The sequence below is a fragment of the Choloepus didactylus genome, chromosome 15 (genome assembly GCF_015220235.1).
Source record: "Choloepus didactylus isolate mChoDid1 chromosome 15, mChoDid1.pri, whole genome shotgun sequence".
NCBI lineage: Eukaryota > Metazoa > Chordata > Mammalia > Pilosa > Megalonychidae > Choloepus > Choloepus didactylus.
In genome coordinates this window covers 37,088,628-37,106,919 of record NC_051321.1, presented here as the reverse complement: position 1 = coordinate 37,106,919, position 18,292 = coordinate 37,088,628, and the positions used below count along the sequence as shown (strand labels likewise).

The 18,292-nt window shown below is 40.6% G+C and overlaps 1 protein-coding gene across 3 annotated transcripts in view; it reads right to left on the bottom strand.

The window, feature by feature from the left end:
* Positions 1–2,944: 2,944 nt before the first annotated feature.
* Positions 2,945–18,292, bottom strand: part of PIK3AP1 (phosphoinositide-3-kinase adaptor protein 1) — a 114,553-nt gene continuing 99,205 nt past the window's right edge. For all 3 annotated transcript variants that reach the window (XM_037805400.1, XM_037805401.1, XM_037805402.1), the window contains 3 exons: positions 16,539–16,609; positions 15,518–15,636; positions 2,945–4,292 (listed from right to left, as the gene is read on the bottom strand). In XM_037805400.1, the coding sequence (XP_037661328.1) occupies positions 4,235–4,292; positions 15,518–15,636; positions 16,539–16,609 (248 nt within the window). In that variant the 3' untranslated portion in view covers positions 2,945–4,234. The remainder of the gene's footprint in view (positions 4,293–15,517; positions 15,637–16,538; positions 16,610–18,292) is intronic.

Here is an 18,292-nt window from a genome sequence, read left to right as displayed (position 1 = left end):
CTGAGAACCTGATGACTTCAAGGCTACAAAACAGTGCTCGGGAGTACCATCTAAATTAAGGCTGTTCTGCCAAATTGGGAAGTGATACACTGATTTGTCGCAGTTCACCATTTTCTTCGTCTGATGTCTTCATTCCCTGACACCAGAAAGAGTGGGAGGGGGGTGGAGGGAATGCCAACAAAAGGAGAGTCCATCCTCTCCACAGCACTGGCTGTGGAGCCTATTTTTTATGGTGGTGCCAATAAGACCCAATAGGTTAAAGAGCCTATCATTAGTAAATGCTCTAGAAAACCACAATTTCGATCTTTTATTCTCATTCTCTATAAACTTGATCATCAAAATTTTTTGTCTATATACGACAGCATATCCTCTGATTTCCATCCTTAGCTACCTCTTCTGTGAAATTCTATTTCTTCTTTCTTCTTTGTTACATTTCTCATGCCAGTTATTTACTTTGGGGAAGGGGAGCAGTTTGCTGTCCTATTGCTGTTCGCTACCTTCTACCTCCACCCTTTCTGTTCTAGCAGAAATGCTCTACCCACCAAAGAACTTTATGACTTCCCTGAGTTCTTTCTTTAGGAAAACATTTGGTTCTTGGACTGAAGAGAAACTAAGACCATTAATTTCTTTGTGCAGTTCTCATTTCACTGTCTTTCACAAAGTTTTGAACTGATCTATTATAATAAGATACAGGGCAAGGCCACTTATTTGGAACAGCAGCTGCCACATAAGATCCCTTGCCAATTAGATGGCAACTCCAGTAGGGTTGCCTCCCTCCTTCTTCAGAAGTAAGGATTCCCTGCCCCTCGCCTTAGACTTAGAGTTGAAGGGACCCAGAATATTACAACCAAATCCATTTCACAGATGATGAAACTCATACCCAGTGTACTCAAGTTATGTGAACATAGCAAGTTAGCAGCAGACCAGACTAAAAACCAGGTTTCCTGCCTTTCAAGTCCATGTTCTCTTTCCTACACCACGCTCTTACCGAGTGGCTAGCTAAGACATTTTCTCCTACATTGTGGGTTAAGTGGGCTTTGGCAGTTTACTCTGGGAACCAACTACTATTTATTATATTTTCTATGAAAAAATGATTTCCAAGTTATGACTCAGAATTCAGAACACAAATTTCAACCTCCTACTCATTCTCTCACCACCCTGGTACTACCTGACCAGCAGGAATGGAGGAGGTAGGGCATCTTATATTCTTAATAACTCACTTGGAAATGAACAGAACACAATTTATTTATCAAACCAAAGCAAATATTTATACAAGCAGACTCCTCAAATTGAGAATTGAAGTTATAATTATTCTAGGATGAATCGTTCAGATGTATTCCAATTAACCACGTGTCTTTCTTAGAAATAAATCTGTTACTAATGCCTCCTCAGCCAACCAGCTGCAAACCCACACACTTTTCTTTGAAGGAGGAACAGAGAAAACTGACTTACTTCCTGGAACATATGGAAGCGGTATCCAAAAGTCCCAGTTATTGAGGTGATAAGGACTGAATAGGATCTCTCTTTTTTAATAACAAGCCAAAAAAAGGTGGGGGTGGGGGGTTGGAGGAAACTTAGCTGGACTTTAAAACAAATATTAATTGAAGTCATTTACATACTATCACTTTGCCTACTTATAGCAAAGCACTGGGGATTATTCACATCTTAAATATGCCAAGTTAAATTATTTGATTGAAACACTAACCTATTCATAGATTCTCAGTCTTCATATTTTGTTGCTCATGTAATTTGTCTGTCTGCTCACAGCTTTTAATATAAAATGAAGGAACAGCGCTAGCCTAGAAACTGTTGGCAAATTTACCTTGTACATTTAGGGGTAGAGGCAATGACAGTGAATATGACCAATAGCTTCACTTTATATTAAGCCAGCTTATACAATTTTGGGGAAAGATAGTAGCAGCAGAGCTGTCTCCCAAAGCATCCTATAGAAAACTTTTGACAGTCTCTTTGGACACCTAGTTAATCTTCAGTTTCTGATCCTCATGGTATTGAAAGACCATGGTTCTGTTACATAATGTATTCCTAAAAATATGTAAAAAAGGTGAATGTGTGGAAGTTCAATAAATTTATAAGTCCAGTTCTGTTTCTAGAAAATAAAAAATTATACTAAATTACACCTCACCATTCTTTAATAACACAGGCCCAGGGTTTCACCCAATTCTTTCTTTTTCTTATTTTCCTTTATGATTGAACACACAACCCACCAGCTTGGGATGTCAATGAATATCCAGTGAGGTTTTAAGATTTGCCACTTTTGACTTGGCACTCCTAATCATTTCCAGCCATGACTCAGTTATACCATCATCATGAGACCCATGCTTCCCATCAGTACTTTCATGTTTATGTTTTCTTCTTATTCTCATATAAGCATAAAGTGCAAAAGTAATTCAAATATTGCACAAACAGTGCTATACAAATAGTTAGGTAACACCATTGCCTGGCAGTAGGTTTGCCATGTTATTGATTTAAAGTCTTGTTCATTAGAGACTGTACAAAAATCCAAAGTTGGCATCCAAAAAGTGGCCTTAGTGGTGCTGAATGGACAAAAGTGTAGGTTTTATCAAAATCAAATTGCTTAAAATGAGATTGTCTATAAATAACAAGATGGCCAATCATGCCAATATTATAATTTCTTGTTCTCCTTTTATCTTACATTACTCTATTTCTTCCAAATAATTCACAAGGGGAGTAAAGGGATCAGTGAGGGAACACTTGCAGAATGGCAACTATGTGCCAGTCACTCTGCCAAGTAATTTGTACAAATACTCTCAAGATTTACAAGACCAATAGTGTATTTTAGGTCAGGAAACAAACTCAAGACCCCAGAGGCTATTAACTCACTAAGAGTCCTTGTTTGCTGGACTGAAGAATGAGATTAAAAAAGAATTTTTAATCATTAGAGAAACAACCAACAAAACTGTACTTAAGTGGTTCATTAGCAGTGTGGCTTTATTTAGCTGCGTGGGATGGAGAATAATTTTTTAAGTTCAAGAGCAACAACCAGATTTCCATTATTTTTTAAAGAAATTGGTCTGATACTAATTTACTATATGTTTAAGTATTAAATTAAGGCTTTGAAAGTGGATTTATGTGCCAGGTTCTCAACATTAATGACATATTTAAGGCTCTACCTTATCTGCACAGATTTCCCAAGCCTGGTGGCAATAATAGGTATATTAGGAAACAGAGAACTATTTCTATTTTAGGATTCTTTTTTCCTCTTCTGATCCTACAGCAGAGAAAAAGGCAAGGATCCTCTCTTGTTATGGGCAGAAATAAGACCTATAAAGGCTGCAGAGCAGTAAATGGAGTCCCTGGCATCTCAGGCTTCTAGTTCTAACCTTTTTAGATGTTCCCTGAAAACATCAAGGTTTTGAATGCATACCAAAGTATAAATTCCCAGATTGAAAAAAAAAAAAAATACTTGATAATCTCATGCCTGAGAGATATTGAAGAAGGAAGCTTCTGAAGAGCCAATAGTCACCAACTGAATTTCTACATCTGGGCCATTTCTGAAAAGAGAGAGCGATTGGCTATTTGGAGATGGAAAGCGTGATGACATGGAATCAGCAGGCCAGATTCTAGACGGGCCTCTTTCTCTAACCAACTGGATACTCTTGGTTGCAGACTCTATGGACCTCAGGCTTGCCCTCTATATAAGAGGGGTTAAGACTAATCCTTTTTAAATGTCTTTTCCAGTGTGTGCATGTGACCAACCCTAATATTTAAACAGCTACTTGAATCTACAAAAAGTTGAAGAATTATTTAAAAGTTAGGACACTTATCTACTTACTGAACACTGGAAGTCTTACTTCATAACCGCTTCTAGAAATTAGGCTGGGACTAGTAAATATGTAAGGTGTAATATAAGTACATTTTAGTAAAATCACTTGTAAAGTACATTCTGATCAATCTTTTTTAGGCCAAATTAGAGGTAAGTACTCCAATAATTCTTCATCCTTTTGATTACACAAGGACATGGATCAATATACTTGGTGATGGTGAATCAGGTCCTTAGTTTTTCACTTCTTCATGCCTTAGCAAAGTCTTCTTCAAGGACTGCCCAAACCAGCAGGGCTGCAGCAATATCGGCAATGAGAGTTGGTCTTAAGGACAGCAGTCAATGTCATAAAACTCAACATGAAGACATTGCTAATGGGCTGAATATCATAAGTCTCAAAGTCCTGGATTAGGCAGGTTTTAGGAGGTGGAATCAGCGACCTCTGGGTGGAACAGGTGGAGGAGGATGGAAGATCTCCCTGGTTGGAGGCCTGAAATGAAAGAGAAAGCAACTCCATGTTAAAACCAATCTGATAAAATAGTTTTCAGGCATCCACAATTTGTTGCAAACTTGGTATACTATGCAAAGGACCTGGTCCTCTATTTATGAGACCAGACACACACGTGGACCTCAAGTGACATACATGTTAGCTGTGACTCACAATCCTGCCTGCACATTAGAATCACTTGTGGAGCTTTAAAAAAAATACCAATTCCCAGGATCCATTCCAGATCCATTCCATTATAATCTCTGGAGGATACGGATCAAACATCAAAACTTTTTGATAGTGTTCCCCTTTCAGTAGTGATTCCAACACGCAGTCAGGCAAAAGAAATAGTATAGTGGTGGAGGGGGAATTGAGAGAGGTATTGAGAATTTCCAAAATCTGCTACTCACAATGGCTAAGTGTGAATCATCCAATTCTATGTTTGCTTAACTAGACGCTCCTTCCATGTTATTTTGGATGATTTTTGAACAGTTCTAAATGACACTCCACATAGACTTGGATGATTCTATTTACAGATGGGATTAACAACTTCAGATGGCATTTCCATATATGTGTTGTAAAACCATATTTAATTTTCTTGAGGAAGCGAGTCAAAAAGTCAAGAAGGAGAGCTTTGTAAAGTGCTGTAATTGAACTGTGTTACCCTGAAGATCGAATCAACCAATTAGTAAATATTTACTAAATGTCTCTTGGATGGAAATTTTGCAAAGGTCAAGGAAATGACTAAACAGTAGGGGAAAGAGGGGCCATCTTAGGAACAATACAGGGAGACAGAAGTAGAAAAGAATAACCACAGATATCCTTAGGAGGTCTTGCTTTGGCCCCTGTGAATAGATGATTTTGTGTGGTTGTCACTGAGTGAGCTTTAGCTAGTGAAAACTAATGGATGGTGTGCCGGTTTAGATATATTGTGTCCCCCAAAAAGCCATGTTCTTTAATGTGATCTTGTGGGGCCAGACTGATTAGTCTGTTGATTAGGGTGAAACTCTGATTATTTCCATGGAGGTGTGGGCCCTACCCATTCAGGGAGGGTCTTGATTAGTTCACTGGAGTATTTAAGAGAGAAGCTAAGAGCCGACAAAGACCCAGATGCTTGCTGACATTAGAGATGCTTGAAGATGCTGACAGAAGGACGTTTGGAGATGCTAAACTAAGAGATGAAGCCCAGAGTTTGCCCTAGAGAAGCTAAGAGAGGACTTCCAGATGCTTAGAGAGAAATGCCCTGGGAGAAAGAAACAAGGACATACAGGAACAAGAGAGAGAAATGAAGACAGGAGCCCAGAGACATTTTGGAGAAAGCCATTTTGAAATACAACCTGGGAGCAAAGGACCAGCAGATGCCAGCCACATGCCTTCCCAGCTGACAGAGGTGTTCCGGATGCCATCGGCCATTCTTCAGTGAAGGTATCTGTGCTGGTTTGTATATATTATGTCCCCCAGAAAATGCCATATTCTTTAATGCAATCTTGTGGGGGCAGACGTATTAGTGTGGGTTAGGTTGGAACCTGTTGGTTCAGTATTTCCGTGGAGTGTGGCCCCACCCATTCAGCGTGGGCCTTGATTAGTTTACAAGAGCCTTATATAAACTCAGACATAAGGAGCTCATAGCTGTAGCTGAGACAGACATTTTGAGTCGGCTGTTGGAAGCTGATGCAGACATTTTGGAGAACCCCATTTTGAAACACAACCCGGAAGCAAGCAGACGCCAGCTATGTGCCTTCCCAGCTAACAGAGGACCCTTCTATGGCCTTAGAACTGTGACTTTGTAATCTGATAACCCCTTTATAAAAGCCAATCCATTTCTGGCATTTTGATTAATGACAGCACTAGCAAACCAAATAGATGTTCTCCTTCCATCTCCTCAGCTTGCCCTGTGCACAGTGGGTTTATGGGAGAAAGCTGAAGTGTAGTCAGGTGATACCACTTATTACCTGAGCAAGTACAGGCATCTATTCTTCATTCCTTTCTTTCTTTCTCTCAACAAACATCTACTATGTGTCTACCACTGTTCAGGGGGTGGGGATCGAAAGAAGATGGGCATAGATCCTCCCTCAATATGCTTAGAATGGACTGTGTGAGATAAACAGTAAGCAAAATTAATAAATTTTACTGTTTTTGATAATGAAAGTTCAGAACCTATGGGAACATATAGCAGAGATATTTATCCACACATCTGAAAGACAAGTTCAACTTCTCTGACTCTCTTTCCTCACCTGCCAAACAGAGGTAATGATACCTATATTGGAGAGTTATATGAGGCTTGGAGATGACAGTTGGAAAATGGGTAGCACAGTATCTGACTTAAAGCAGGCACTCAAGAAGTAAAGCTAATATTTTTATTTTGATGATTAAAGATATAGTCTTAAATAATAGGGGGGATGAGGGAGATGGGATGTTTGGGGTGTTCTTTTTTCTTTCTCATATTTTTTTTTCCTGCTGGAAAATACTGAATATAATTTATTTGTGTATTTAACAGGGAGGGAAGGAGGGGGCACTCGCCATGGAACTGGCCCACTGCCCAGTACTCCAGCCTGTGGAGACACTGGGAGGGGACCCCCGCCCCCTGCCCTCCCCCCACCCTCTGTGCTGTACTATGGAGAAGAAACACGCACTTGGTCCTAAAAGAGTTTATTTTAAGATGTGTATGTGTGTGTGTGTGTGTGTGTGTGTGTGTGTGCGCGCGCGCCTTTGTTGTTCTGACTTTTTATTGAATTTATTTAATTTAAAAAAAGAAACAGTCTTAGATCTTTTTCTCACCTGTGCCCCACAAGACTTACATTTTATCTTCTACCACAAGGATGGTGTCAGTTCCCTCCCAGCCCCTCATCCTCTCTCTGCTGCCCAACTCAGCAGTTAGGATTGGCCTAAACGCTTATCAACTGTTTATTTTTGTCCTGGTGAACAAAACCTGCTAAAGATTGGAAGCCCCATCTCAGGAAAATGGATTTGTGATTGCAGATGTCTCAAAATCATGGAGGTAAAAGAGCATTAAATCAGAATCAGGAGAAGAACCTAAGATGGCAGCTAGGAGAGACAGGGCAAAAAAACACCTCCGTGAAAAACACCAGATTGAGGCCAGAAAGTGACCCAGAACACCAGTTCCAGCGATGCACCAGCTGGACAAGGTCTGCTGAATCCACAGGGACCGTGCACTTGGTGAAACCAGGAGTCTCCATTCTGAAACAAGTGAGTGAGCCTGCTGAATGTCTGGCAGCCACGCTGCGGTGTGGGGAAACCATGGGTTGGCATTTGGATGCGAACTAGTTCTTTTTTAAAAAAACCCAAAAGCAGCTGCAGATACGGCAGCAAGAACCACACAGTGAAGTGCAGCAGGAAAGGGCTGTGCGAACGCCTCAATATCTGGTGTGGAAGATAGCCTTCCGCACACCCACTGCTAGTTGTCTCGGAGCAAGGAGGGCAGAGGTGAGCCAAAAGGAGAAAAATCCACAACCCTTGCAGCCACCTTCCTGGTGGGCTGGGAACGCCCCTGTCCGGCGCTGGAGCCACAGCCCAGAGCCATGCCAAGGGGCCCAGTGTGACAGGAAGTGTTTCTGGCAACACCGCGCACATGCCACAATATCGGCTGTGGACAATAGCCTTTCGTGCACCCAAAGCTAATTGTCCCAGAACTGGGAAGGCAGAGCTGTGTGGAAAGGGGGAAATTAACACACCCTATTCAGCCATCTTTACAGCAGCCTGGGAGCGCCCGCCCCTGCACAGCCCAGCGGCCAGGGCTTCCCTTAAGGGACAGTGCGCACTTGTGATGTAGCACAGCTTTCCCATGGGCACAGCTGGGAAAAGGAACCCACGTGGAAATCCCAGGGGCCCTACGCCAATACCAAGGACTTGTGGGTCAGTGGCAGAGACAATCTGTGGCAAGACTGAAATGAAGGTTTAGACTCGTGAAACAGCTTTAAATCTCCAGGAACACCTGGGAAGTTTGATTATTAAAGATGCCCTGCCTCCCTCACTGCTCAGACACACGCCCCACATTCAGGGCAGACAGCACCAACAACACACCCAAACTTGGTGCACCAATTGGACCCCACAAGAACCAGACCCCCACACACCACAAAGATAAAGTTGGGGAGAACTGACTTGGGAATAGGTGACTTGCGGATGCTGTCAGCTGGTTAGTTAGAGTGTATGCCACCAAGCTGTAGATCTGACAAATTAGAGATTGGTGTCTGAATAATCCTTCATATCCTAAAAGAACCCTATCAAGTAAAGCAAATGCCAAGAGCACAAAAACAACAGAAAATTTTAAAGCATATGAAAAAAACAGACGACATGGATAACCCAAACCCAAACACCCAAATCAAAAGATCAGAGGAGACACAGTACTTGGAGCAATTAATCAAAGAACTAAAGATGAACAACGAGAGCATGGCACAGGATACAAAGGACATGAAGAAGACCCTAGAAGAGCATAAAGAAGAAATTCCAAGAGTAAATTAAAAAAATAGATGATCTTATGGAAATAAAAGAAACTGTTGACCAAATTAAAAAGATTCTGGATACTCATAGTACAAGACTAGAGGAAGCTGAACAATGACTCAGTGACCTCGAGGACCACAGATTGGAAAATGAAAAAACAAAAGAAAGAATGAGGAAAAAAATTGAAAAAATCAAAATGGATCTCAGGGATATGATAGATAAAATAAAACATCCAAATATGAGACTCATTGGTGTCTCAGAAGGGGAAGAGAAGGGTAAAGGTCTAGAAAGAATGTTAAAAGAAATTGTTGGGAAAAACTTCCCAAACCTTCTACACAATATAAATACACAAAGCATAAATGCCCAGCGAACTCAAAATAAAATAAATCCAAATAAACCCACTCCAAGACATATTCTGATCAGACTCTCAAATACTGAAGAGAAGGAGCAAGTCCTGAAAGCAGCAAGAGAAAAGCAATTCACCACATACAGAGGAAACAACATAAGACTAAGTAGTGACTACTCAGCATGGAGGCGAGAAGGCAGCGGCATGATATATTTAAAATTCTGAGAGAGAAAAGTTTCTGACCAAGAATACTTTATTGAGCAAAACTCTCCTTCAAATTTGAGGGAGAGCTTAAATTTTTCACAGACAAACAGATGCTGAGAGATTTTGCTAATAAAAGACCTGCTCTACTTCAGATACTACAGGGAGCCCTCCCAACAGAGAAACAAAGAAAGGAGAGAGAGAGATAGAGAAATTTAACAGACATATATAGAACATATATAGAACATTACATCCCAAATCACCAGGATACACCTTCTTCTCAAGTGACCATGGAACTTTCTCCAGAATAGACCACAGGCTGGGACATAAAACAAACCTCGATAAATTTTAAAAAATTGAAATTATTCAAAGCACATTCTCTGACCACAATGGAATACAAATAGAAGTCAATAATCATCAGAGACTCAGAAAATTCACAAACACCTGGAGGTTAAAAATGAGGGGGAGATGAAAACATTCCTGGATAATCAAAAGCTGAGGGACTTCATCACCAGTAGATCAGTCCTATAAGAAATGCTAAAGGAAATTGTACAGGCTGAAAGGAAGGGACACTAAACAATTGACTGAAACCACATGAAGAAATAAAGATTTCCAGTAAAGATCACATGGTAAATATAAATACCAATACTACTGTATTTTTGATTTGTAACTCTACTATTTACTTCCTAGAGGATCTAAAATACATAAAGTATAATGATAAATCAGTGATTTTGTACTCAATATAAAATATGTAATTTTTGACAAGAACTACATAAGGTGGTGGAATGGAAGAGTATAGGAACATAGTTTATGTGTCCTACTGAAGTTAAGTTGGTATCAAAGAAAACAAGATTGTTATAGACTTAAGATGTTAAATTTAAGCCCCATGGTAAACACAAAGGAAGTATCAGAGAATATGCTCATAGAGATGAAAAGTAGAGTAGGGGTTCTGAGAAGTGGGGGAAGGGGCAATGGGGAGTTAATAAGAAATGAGTGTAGGATTTCTGTTTGGGGTGAAGGGAAATTTCTAGTAATGGATGGTGGGAAGGTGATGGCATTGCAACACTGTGAATGTGATTAATCCCACTAAATGGAATGCTTGGGAGGGGTTGGAATGGGAAGATTTATGCTGTATATATGTTTCCACCATTGAAAAAAAAGACAGTCTAAATAGATAATGACAATTAAATGCCATAGATGATCCTGCATGAGATCTAAGAATAGAGGAGAAAAGGCTCAAAAGGACACAATTGTGACATAAGAAAAAAGTGAAATACAGAACGTAAGCTTTATATCAGTGTTAAATTTCTTGAACTTCTTAACTACATTTAATATGGTTACATAAATGAATATTCTTGTTCATAGGAAATGTGTATGTGAATTATATTATTTGTTCAAGGATGTGTGCAACTTGCTGTCATATGTTCAGAAGACAGAGCAATAGATGATGGATGATAGGGAGGGAGGGAAAGAAAGAAATGGTAAAGTGACAAAATATTGAAGTTGGTAGATCGGGGTATCAGTGGAGGGGGGTTGGGGTATGCTGGAGTTCTGTGTATGGGGTTTGTATTATGTTTGCAACTGTTACTGTAAGTTTGAATTAATTTCAAAATAAAAATTAATTTTAAAAAAATCAGATTCAGGGGTTGGTCCTTGGAGAGACAGACCCTCTGGGACCTGAGAAGCTGTAGTTGGAGACACAATTGTCCAGAGATTCCTGGGATCTGGCTGCTTTCTCCACTCTGATGAAAGTGAGGTTTCACTGACACTGAGTCTGGTTCAAGAACTCAGCAATCCTGATGTTGGTTAGCATTCTTTTAAAGCAGGACTGTTATTTAGCTGGCATGCTCTTCTATAGTAACACACATTATTAAAAATATATTTACACTTCCTTATTAGTTAGTTAATAGCCTCTTTCCTAAGTCTCCCAAGTGTCCCCCATTTCCTGACCACCTCAGCCTCTCCAAGGGACCCCACAGACCTCTTTACAATTCATCATCTAAGAGATTAACTTCCTAACACTGAAGGAGGCCTCCAGAACTGTGTTCTGATTAGTTCGTACCCAGGCTATGCCTCAAAGAGAAGTGCATAGATTGCTAATGATCATTCTTCTGGAAGGACAAAATAAGTTAAAAAATAAAAGGAGGGGGTGGATAATGGTTCACCAAGATTTGGCTTTTTTCCTCAACCTTACCTATTGTGCCAGTTTGAAGGTATTATGTCCCCCAAATGCCACTATCTTTGATGTAATCTTGTGGGGGCAGACCTATCAGTGTTAATTAGATTATAATTCTTTGAGTGTTTCCATGGAGATGTGCCCCACCCAACTGTGGGTGATGACTCTGACTGGATAGTTTCCATGGAGGTGGTGGCCCGCCCATTCAGGGTGGGTCTCAATTAAATTACTGGAGCACTATATAAGATCAGACAGAAGGAGCAAGCTAGTACAGCCAAGAGGGACACTTTGAAGAACGCACTGGAACTGAGAGAGGAGCTTCAGCTTACAGAGACATTTTGGAGATGGACTTTGAAAGCAGACTCTTGCTCTGGAGAAGCTAAGAGAGGACAAATGCCTCAAGAACAACTAAGAGTGACATTTTTGAGGAGCTGATGCCTAGAGAGGAACATCCTGGGAGAAAGCCATTTTGAAACCAGAACTTTGGAGCAGATGCCAGCCAAGTGCCTTCCCAGCTAGCAGAGATTTTCTGGACACCACTGGCCATCCTCCACTGAAGGTACCCTGTGTTGATGGACACTTTATGACCTTAAGACTGTAACTTTGTAACCAAATAAACCCCTTTTATAAAAGCCAATCCATTTCTGGTGTTTTGCATTCTGGCAGCATTAACAAACCAGAACACCTATGCAGAGAATGATTGTCAGCTGCCCACCTTGTAGACACCAAGGAGGAAGGGAAAAAGTACACAAAGATAAAATGCTCTGTTCCTGTTCTTGTCACCATCTACCTTCCTTTACTTTGTTTCATCTAAACATATTGGGTCCTTAGAGCAGGTGGGAATGTAGTCTCATTCCACTCGTCTGTAACCCTATAATGTGGCACACACACAGTAGATGACTTGGTGGCCAACTGTTTAAGAGCTTAGGGGGATCAACCTAAGCAGTACCAATCCATCCATTCATCCATTTATTCACTCACACAATAAATATTTATTAAGTTCCCACTATGTGCTAGGCACTGGAGATAATAGACAAAAATTTAAAAATTGAAAACCTTCTCTATTCTCAAAAGGTTCACCAACCACTTGAGGAGACAGCTGTATAACCAAGGGCTATAATGTAGAATGCATTATAATAGAGCTATTTGGAGAACCAAAAGAAGGAGGAGAGTGATATTGCACGGAAACATCAGGGCAGATTTTACAGAGGAGGTGATATTTGGACTGAGTCCTAAAGGACTCATAGGAATTTTCTAAGCAGCGCTGAAGAGAATAGGAAGACAGCATTCCAGACATAAGGACCAGACTGGGCAAAGACACAGAGTTTCAAAGTGGTACAGCTCACTGGGAATTCTTAGTATGGGAGAGAGGTGGGACTTGAGGCTAGATGGGACCAGAGCATGCTAAAATACTTAGAATTGAATTTGAAGGCTTTTATGCCAGGAAGTGACATCATCGGCTCTTTATGTTTTAAAAAGTATGGAGGAGGGACCCATGAGAGGCTTAAAAGGATGAACTTGTAAATAGCACTGACAGATGGAGAGGAGCGGGTAGATCTGAGAGCTGAAAGGGCAGTAGAATAGACAGATCCTGGAGACCCACTGGAGGTGGGCGCTATGAGGGAGGCAGGAACCGAGGATGGCTTCCAGATTTGGAGCTCAGGGAAGGGACAGAATGTGCCATTATCTCAGATTGGGAATTCATGAGAAGAAGGCAGTTTGGGGCAGAGAATGGTTGGTGGGATGATGAGTTCAGTTTTGCACAGGCTGTGCTTGAGATATCTATGGGATGTCAGTGGAAAGATCCCAGTAATCAGTAAGAATTAGAAGGTGGAGATGGAGATTTGGAGTCTTTGTCTGCTGGTGGCAATTAAAGTTCTGGGGAAAGGAAACAGAACGAACAGAGAAATGGACCAGGACTGGGATGGAATAAGGAGTGGGATGGAGGCTGCATCCCCCAGTGCTCCTTGAGGATGGGCAGGAAGAGGAGTTTCAGAAAACATGGGTGGGAAGAGTTGCCGATTCCTGGAGGCAGACCAACAAGGTCTGCCTCCCCTCCTGTCTGTAAGAGGGTCAGGCATCTAAGCCACTCAGAAGAGAGGCCCATTTTATTCTCTGCTAAAAGATGATATCATTCTATTTTGAAAATTGCATAGGTACTTACAAAACAATTGCATACTAGCAAATCTTTTTTTTCACACCAAAAATGACCCAGATCCCAAGTTCTGTCAATCAGAGCTTTCTTTGTAAGCACTGTTTCTTTAGCAAAAAGTGTCTTCCTCCTTTTCTCTCCCTACCTTTGTTACAACATACTTCCATTCTCCGCAAACAATCTGCCATCTCTTTTTCACATGCAAATGCATCCCAGTTTCTGTTCTTAAATTTCTGGAATCCATATCTCAGGTGTCCTATTTTTCTCTTCCATAAACAAAATCCCACAAAATCTTTGTAGCTATAGGTTCAAGCTTGCCAACTCTTTTATTTTGGTACAATTAGGCAACTGCCTCCAAAGTTCCCAACCTTCAGTAATACAAAAGTGCTGGGTTTTTTATCTCCTTCCATGACACCTAGACTTTCTTGGACATATATAACATAATGATTAAGATTCTAGGTCTTGGAGTCAGGCAGACTTGGGTTTGCCACACAGAGTAAGTCTCAACTGAACCTCTGAAAAATGGTTTAACACTAAATATCTACCTCACAGAGTTGTGGAAAGAATTAAATGAGATAAAGCATTTGCAGTGTTCAACATAATACCTGACACATGATAAGCACTCAACAAATATTAGCATTTATTATCATAACGCCTCTTCATAAACCCTCCTCTCCCATCATCAACTATATAATAATTCTTAAGCAACAGAATATTGTCAATTAAGAGGACTGGAATAGAATATTCCTAAGGTTTCTTCCCAGGCTAATATTCTAATATATGACCTCCAATCAACACCAAGGAGACATGCCTGCTGTTAGAACTGTGTGATGTTTGTGTAGCAAGTGTCAATATATGAATGACACCAAAAAGCAGTAAAGAACAAAAAGAGAAATGAAAAGATCCCTAACACAGAGTCAGCTTCTCTTTCCAAAAAACCAAAAGAAATGCCTCCTTGTTGTCCTTTCTCAACAAATCTCATGGATTAGATTTACTTAAACGTTTCAAAATGCAAAACTCCCTGGTTAAAAAAAAGAGCTTCCCTACTTCTTAATCTTTTCTTCCCCACCTTATAGTTTAAATGTCAAAGAATTAAACTCCTAAGACAAGCCTAGGCTTTTATTCCCAAGGGCTTCTTACTCTATTGGCAGACGGACAAACTAGCTTTGACCATTTTCCCCCACAAGACCTTAAAAAGTTTCCTAGCAGCAAGCCCCAGTACCATATATAACAAAGATGTACATCAGAGTCCAGTTAATCAGTCGAATTCTGTTGTCTAAAGCTCATCTCCAAATTCCATATGTTTACTTGAGAATTGTATAAAAACCACTCAAATTGAGCTCTTACTATAAGTCTTAATTTTTATAACTCTGTAAGGAAGTTCTATTATTATCCCCATTTTATAGACAAGGAAATTGAGACACATGAAAGTTAAGTAATTCATCCAAGTTCACAGTGGCTGCCAGAGACTTGATCCCAGATAGTGTGGCTCTAGAGCCACGCCTTCTACCATACCATGCTGCCTCTCAGCTTCATTTTCATTTCCAATACCTTCTTATCTCCTGTTCCCCAATAAGCATGTTGATAATTGTCCACGTGAAAGTCAAAGGAATTAGCTATTAGTGAATGCTAGCCAAACAGATCAAAACTATTCAAAAAGTTGATGCATAGCAATATATCACATTTATGAAATATTGCATTTGCTATTTAAAGTATCTGCAACTAAATAAAGCATCACTTAAATTAATGAAGAGTCCATATTGAAATTTATCAAAAATAAGCATTTCAGTTAGCACCATACTCATTGTTAAATTATCTTAGATGTCCACAAATCCTTCTCTCCCCCATGCTTTTTCAGAGAATGAAGACAATTTCCTTATCAGCTTCAATATTACCTCTGTGAAGCAGCTCGAGGAGGAACCCTGGGGGGCCTTTCAAGGTGTAAGCTGGGTGCTCCATCCACTTGCTGGGGGCCTGGACTACGACTTCTGCTCACCTCAGGGACTTCATTATCCTACAGCAAACAAGATGAGAAAGAAAGATAAAAATTTCATTAAGCAACCAGCACAGCTGGACACCAGGATCCCAAAAGCCCCTCGGCCCTCTTCAAGCTTTGACTGACAGTTGTTCATGAGCTGACTAGCAACCCAGCAGCACCCTAGCAGCTTTTGCTTTCCTCTCATCACTAAGGAAGACAATCAGGCCCAAATTATCATTAATCACTCAGCCTCTAGGTACTTGCTATCCAAAGTGTGGCCTGGTACAGCATCTGTCCAGCAACATCAGCATCGTCTGGGTGCTTGTTAGAAATGCAGAATCCCCAGACCTGCTCTATATAAGCAGTGTAGATTTTATTTTATTTCTAAACCAAGGTTCCTTCTTGGGAAGACAGAACTGAGAGTGGCCCTCGGTCATAGGGTAACGCAAGCTGTGCACGAGAGGGCCACCCACCCTAGAATCGTCTCTCAGGGAGTCTCTGGGTTGGCTGCAGACCCCGCCACTCATCCCAGCTGAATCACGATAGATACCCTAACCCAAACTGGGCCAGCTTTGAATGGGGCCTCAGCCTGAGGCTGCAGTTACCCTCTACTGGGAGGCCCTCTGGCCCTCATGGAACTGTGCACCTCTATACACATGGAGAAGCAGGAAAAGCTAGTGTGCAATGAGAGATGAAAGCGGACATGCGCAGAGCGGCAGAGATGAAGGGACCTCGGTTCTGACCCTCGGGAGCAGTGGCCCCAAAGCTCCTGACCTCAGACAATGTGGTCCCTGCCCCTGGATTCCCTGACACTCACCCGGCTCCTTCCCACAGAGGCCCCTCTGGCCTAACTAGTCTGAGTGTATTTCTCTTTCTTGCAATGAAATGATCCCTGACTAAGATGAGATAGCTGGGGGTGGGGGGTCCCTGGCTCTCACCTCATTGTCCCCCTCCATCCCGCTGCTCACACTGAGGAGGCTCCGCGTGCTGGATCGGTTACTTGCGCTGCCTAATGGGTAGAAACAAAATCAGAATGTGGATTCGCTCCAGCTGAAAGGAAAATGCAGAACTCTCGCACTGACATTTTTATTGATAGGAACAATACATAAGCTGTGAACATGGGATTCTTTAAAGTGCTACTATCTTTCGCCATTTTATTAAGAGTTCAGTTCTTTCGGCTTCCATTTTTTATTACCATTTTATAACTACCATTTACTGAGCGCTTACCACATGTTAAGTGCTTTAAGAACATCATTGTATTTAATCCCTGTGAAAATCCTATTTGCTGTCAGTGCCCCAGTTTGACAGACAAGGAAGCAGAGGCACTTTGGTCCTCAGTGGTCCAGCAGTATTTCTAAGATCTGCAAACAAATTTTATGTTATAGTTCTTCATTTATTTAGGAATTACAGCAAGCATGTGCATGTATCACACATGCATATATACCTTCTAAGAAGGGGCCAGTTTGACACAAAACAAAATACAAAGCACCGATTCAAAAGTGTAATTTAGGCTCAAGGTAGGAATGTGACTGTGTGAGTTTCAGTGCTCAAGGCTTTTGAGTTGGGAATTTGTCACCTATATCATTGGAACAGTGCTATCCAATAATATTTTCAGAAAATGTTCTTCTGTGCGCTATCCAATACAGTAACTAGTGTGACATGTGACTAGTGTGACTGAGGAGTTGAATTTAAAATTTTATTTAATTTCAATTAACTTAAAATTAAACAGCCACTTGTGGCTAGTGCTATTATATTGGACAGCCCAGCATTAGAACTAGCTCAAACACATACTGATCTAGCAGTGTGGAAGGAAAAATAAAAGCTGATCACTTTGACTTAACTTAACTTTAACTTAAATCTTTAACTTCCAACAAGGGATTTCGATTTTAACTTAACAATATTGCTGCTAAGAGTATTGCCAGATCTTAGGTTTGCTGAAGTTCCACTGAAAGTAGCCCCTCTTTACATTAGCTTAAGGGTATATACAGACTATTAAAAACTCTTAGTTTTGACTTCATTATGATGTTGGATTTGACCAAATTAATTTAGTATTAGCTTGAACATAGAGGATTAAGATTTTAATTTTGGATTATTTTCTTGGGGGCAGACTTTTTAATTTAAAATAATGTTCAAAAGTAGCTCTATACAACCCTTTTTAGGTTCTAATGAATTGGGGTAGCTGGTGGTAGATACCTGAAACTATCAAACTACAACCCAGAACCCATGAATCTCGAAGACAATTGTATAAAAATGTAGCTTATGAGGGGTGACAATGGGATTGGGAAAGCCATAAGGACCACACTCCCCTTTGTCTAGTTTATGGATGGATGAGTAGAAAAATAGGGGAAGGAAACAAACAAACAAACAAACAGACAAAGGCACCCAGTGTTCTTTTTTACTTTAATTGCTCTTTTTCACTTTAATTATTATTCTTGTTATTTTTGTGTGTGTGCTAATGAAGGTGTCAGGGATTGATTTAGGTGATGAATGTACAACTAGGTAATGGTACTGTGAACAATCGAATGTACGATTTGTTTTGTATGACTGCGTGGTATGTGAATATATCTCAATACAATAAAGATTTAAAAAAAAAGTATCTCTATAAACCAAGGAATTCAGAGTTGGCATATTAAGAAGCATATCACTTTGCCCCTGATTTGCATTCCCTATGCCAGGAAGCCCATATTCATAT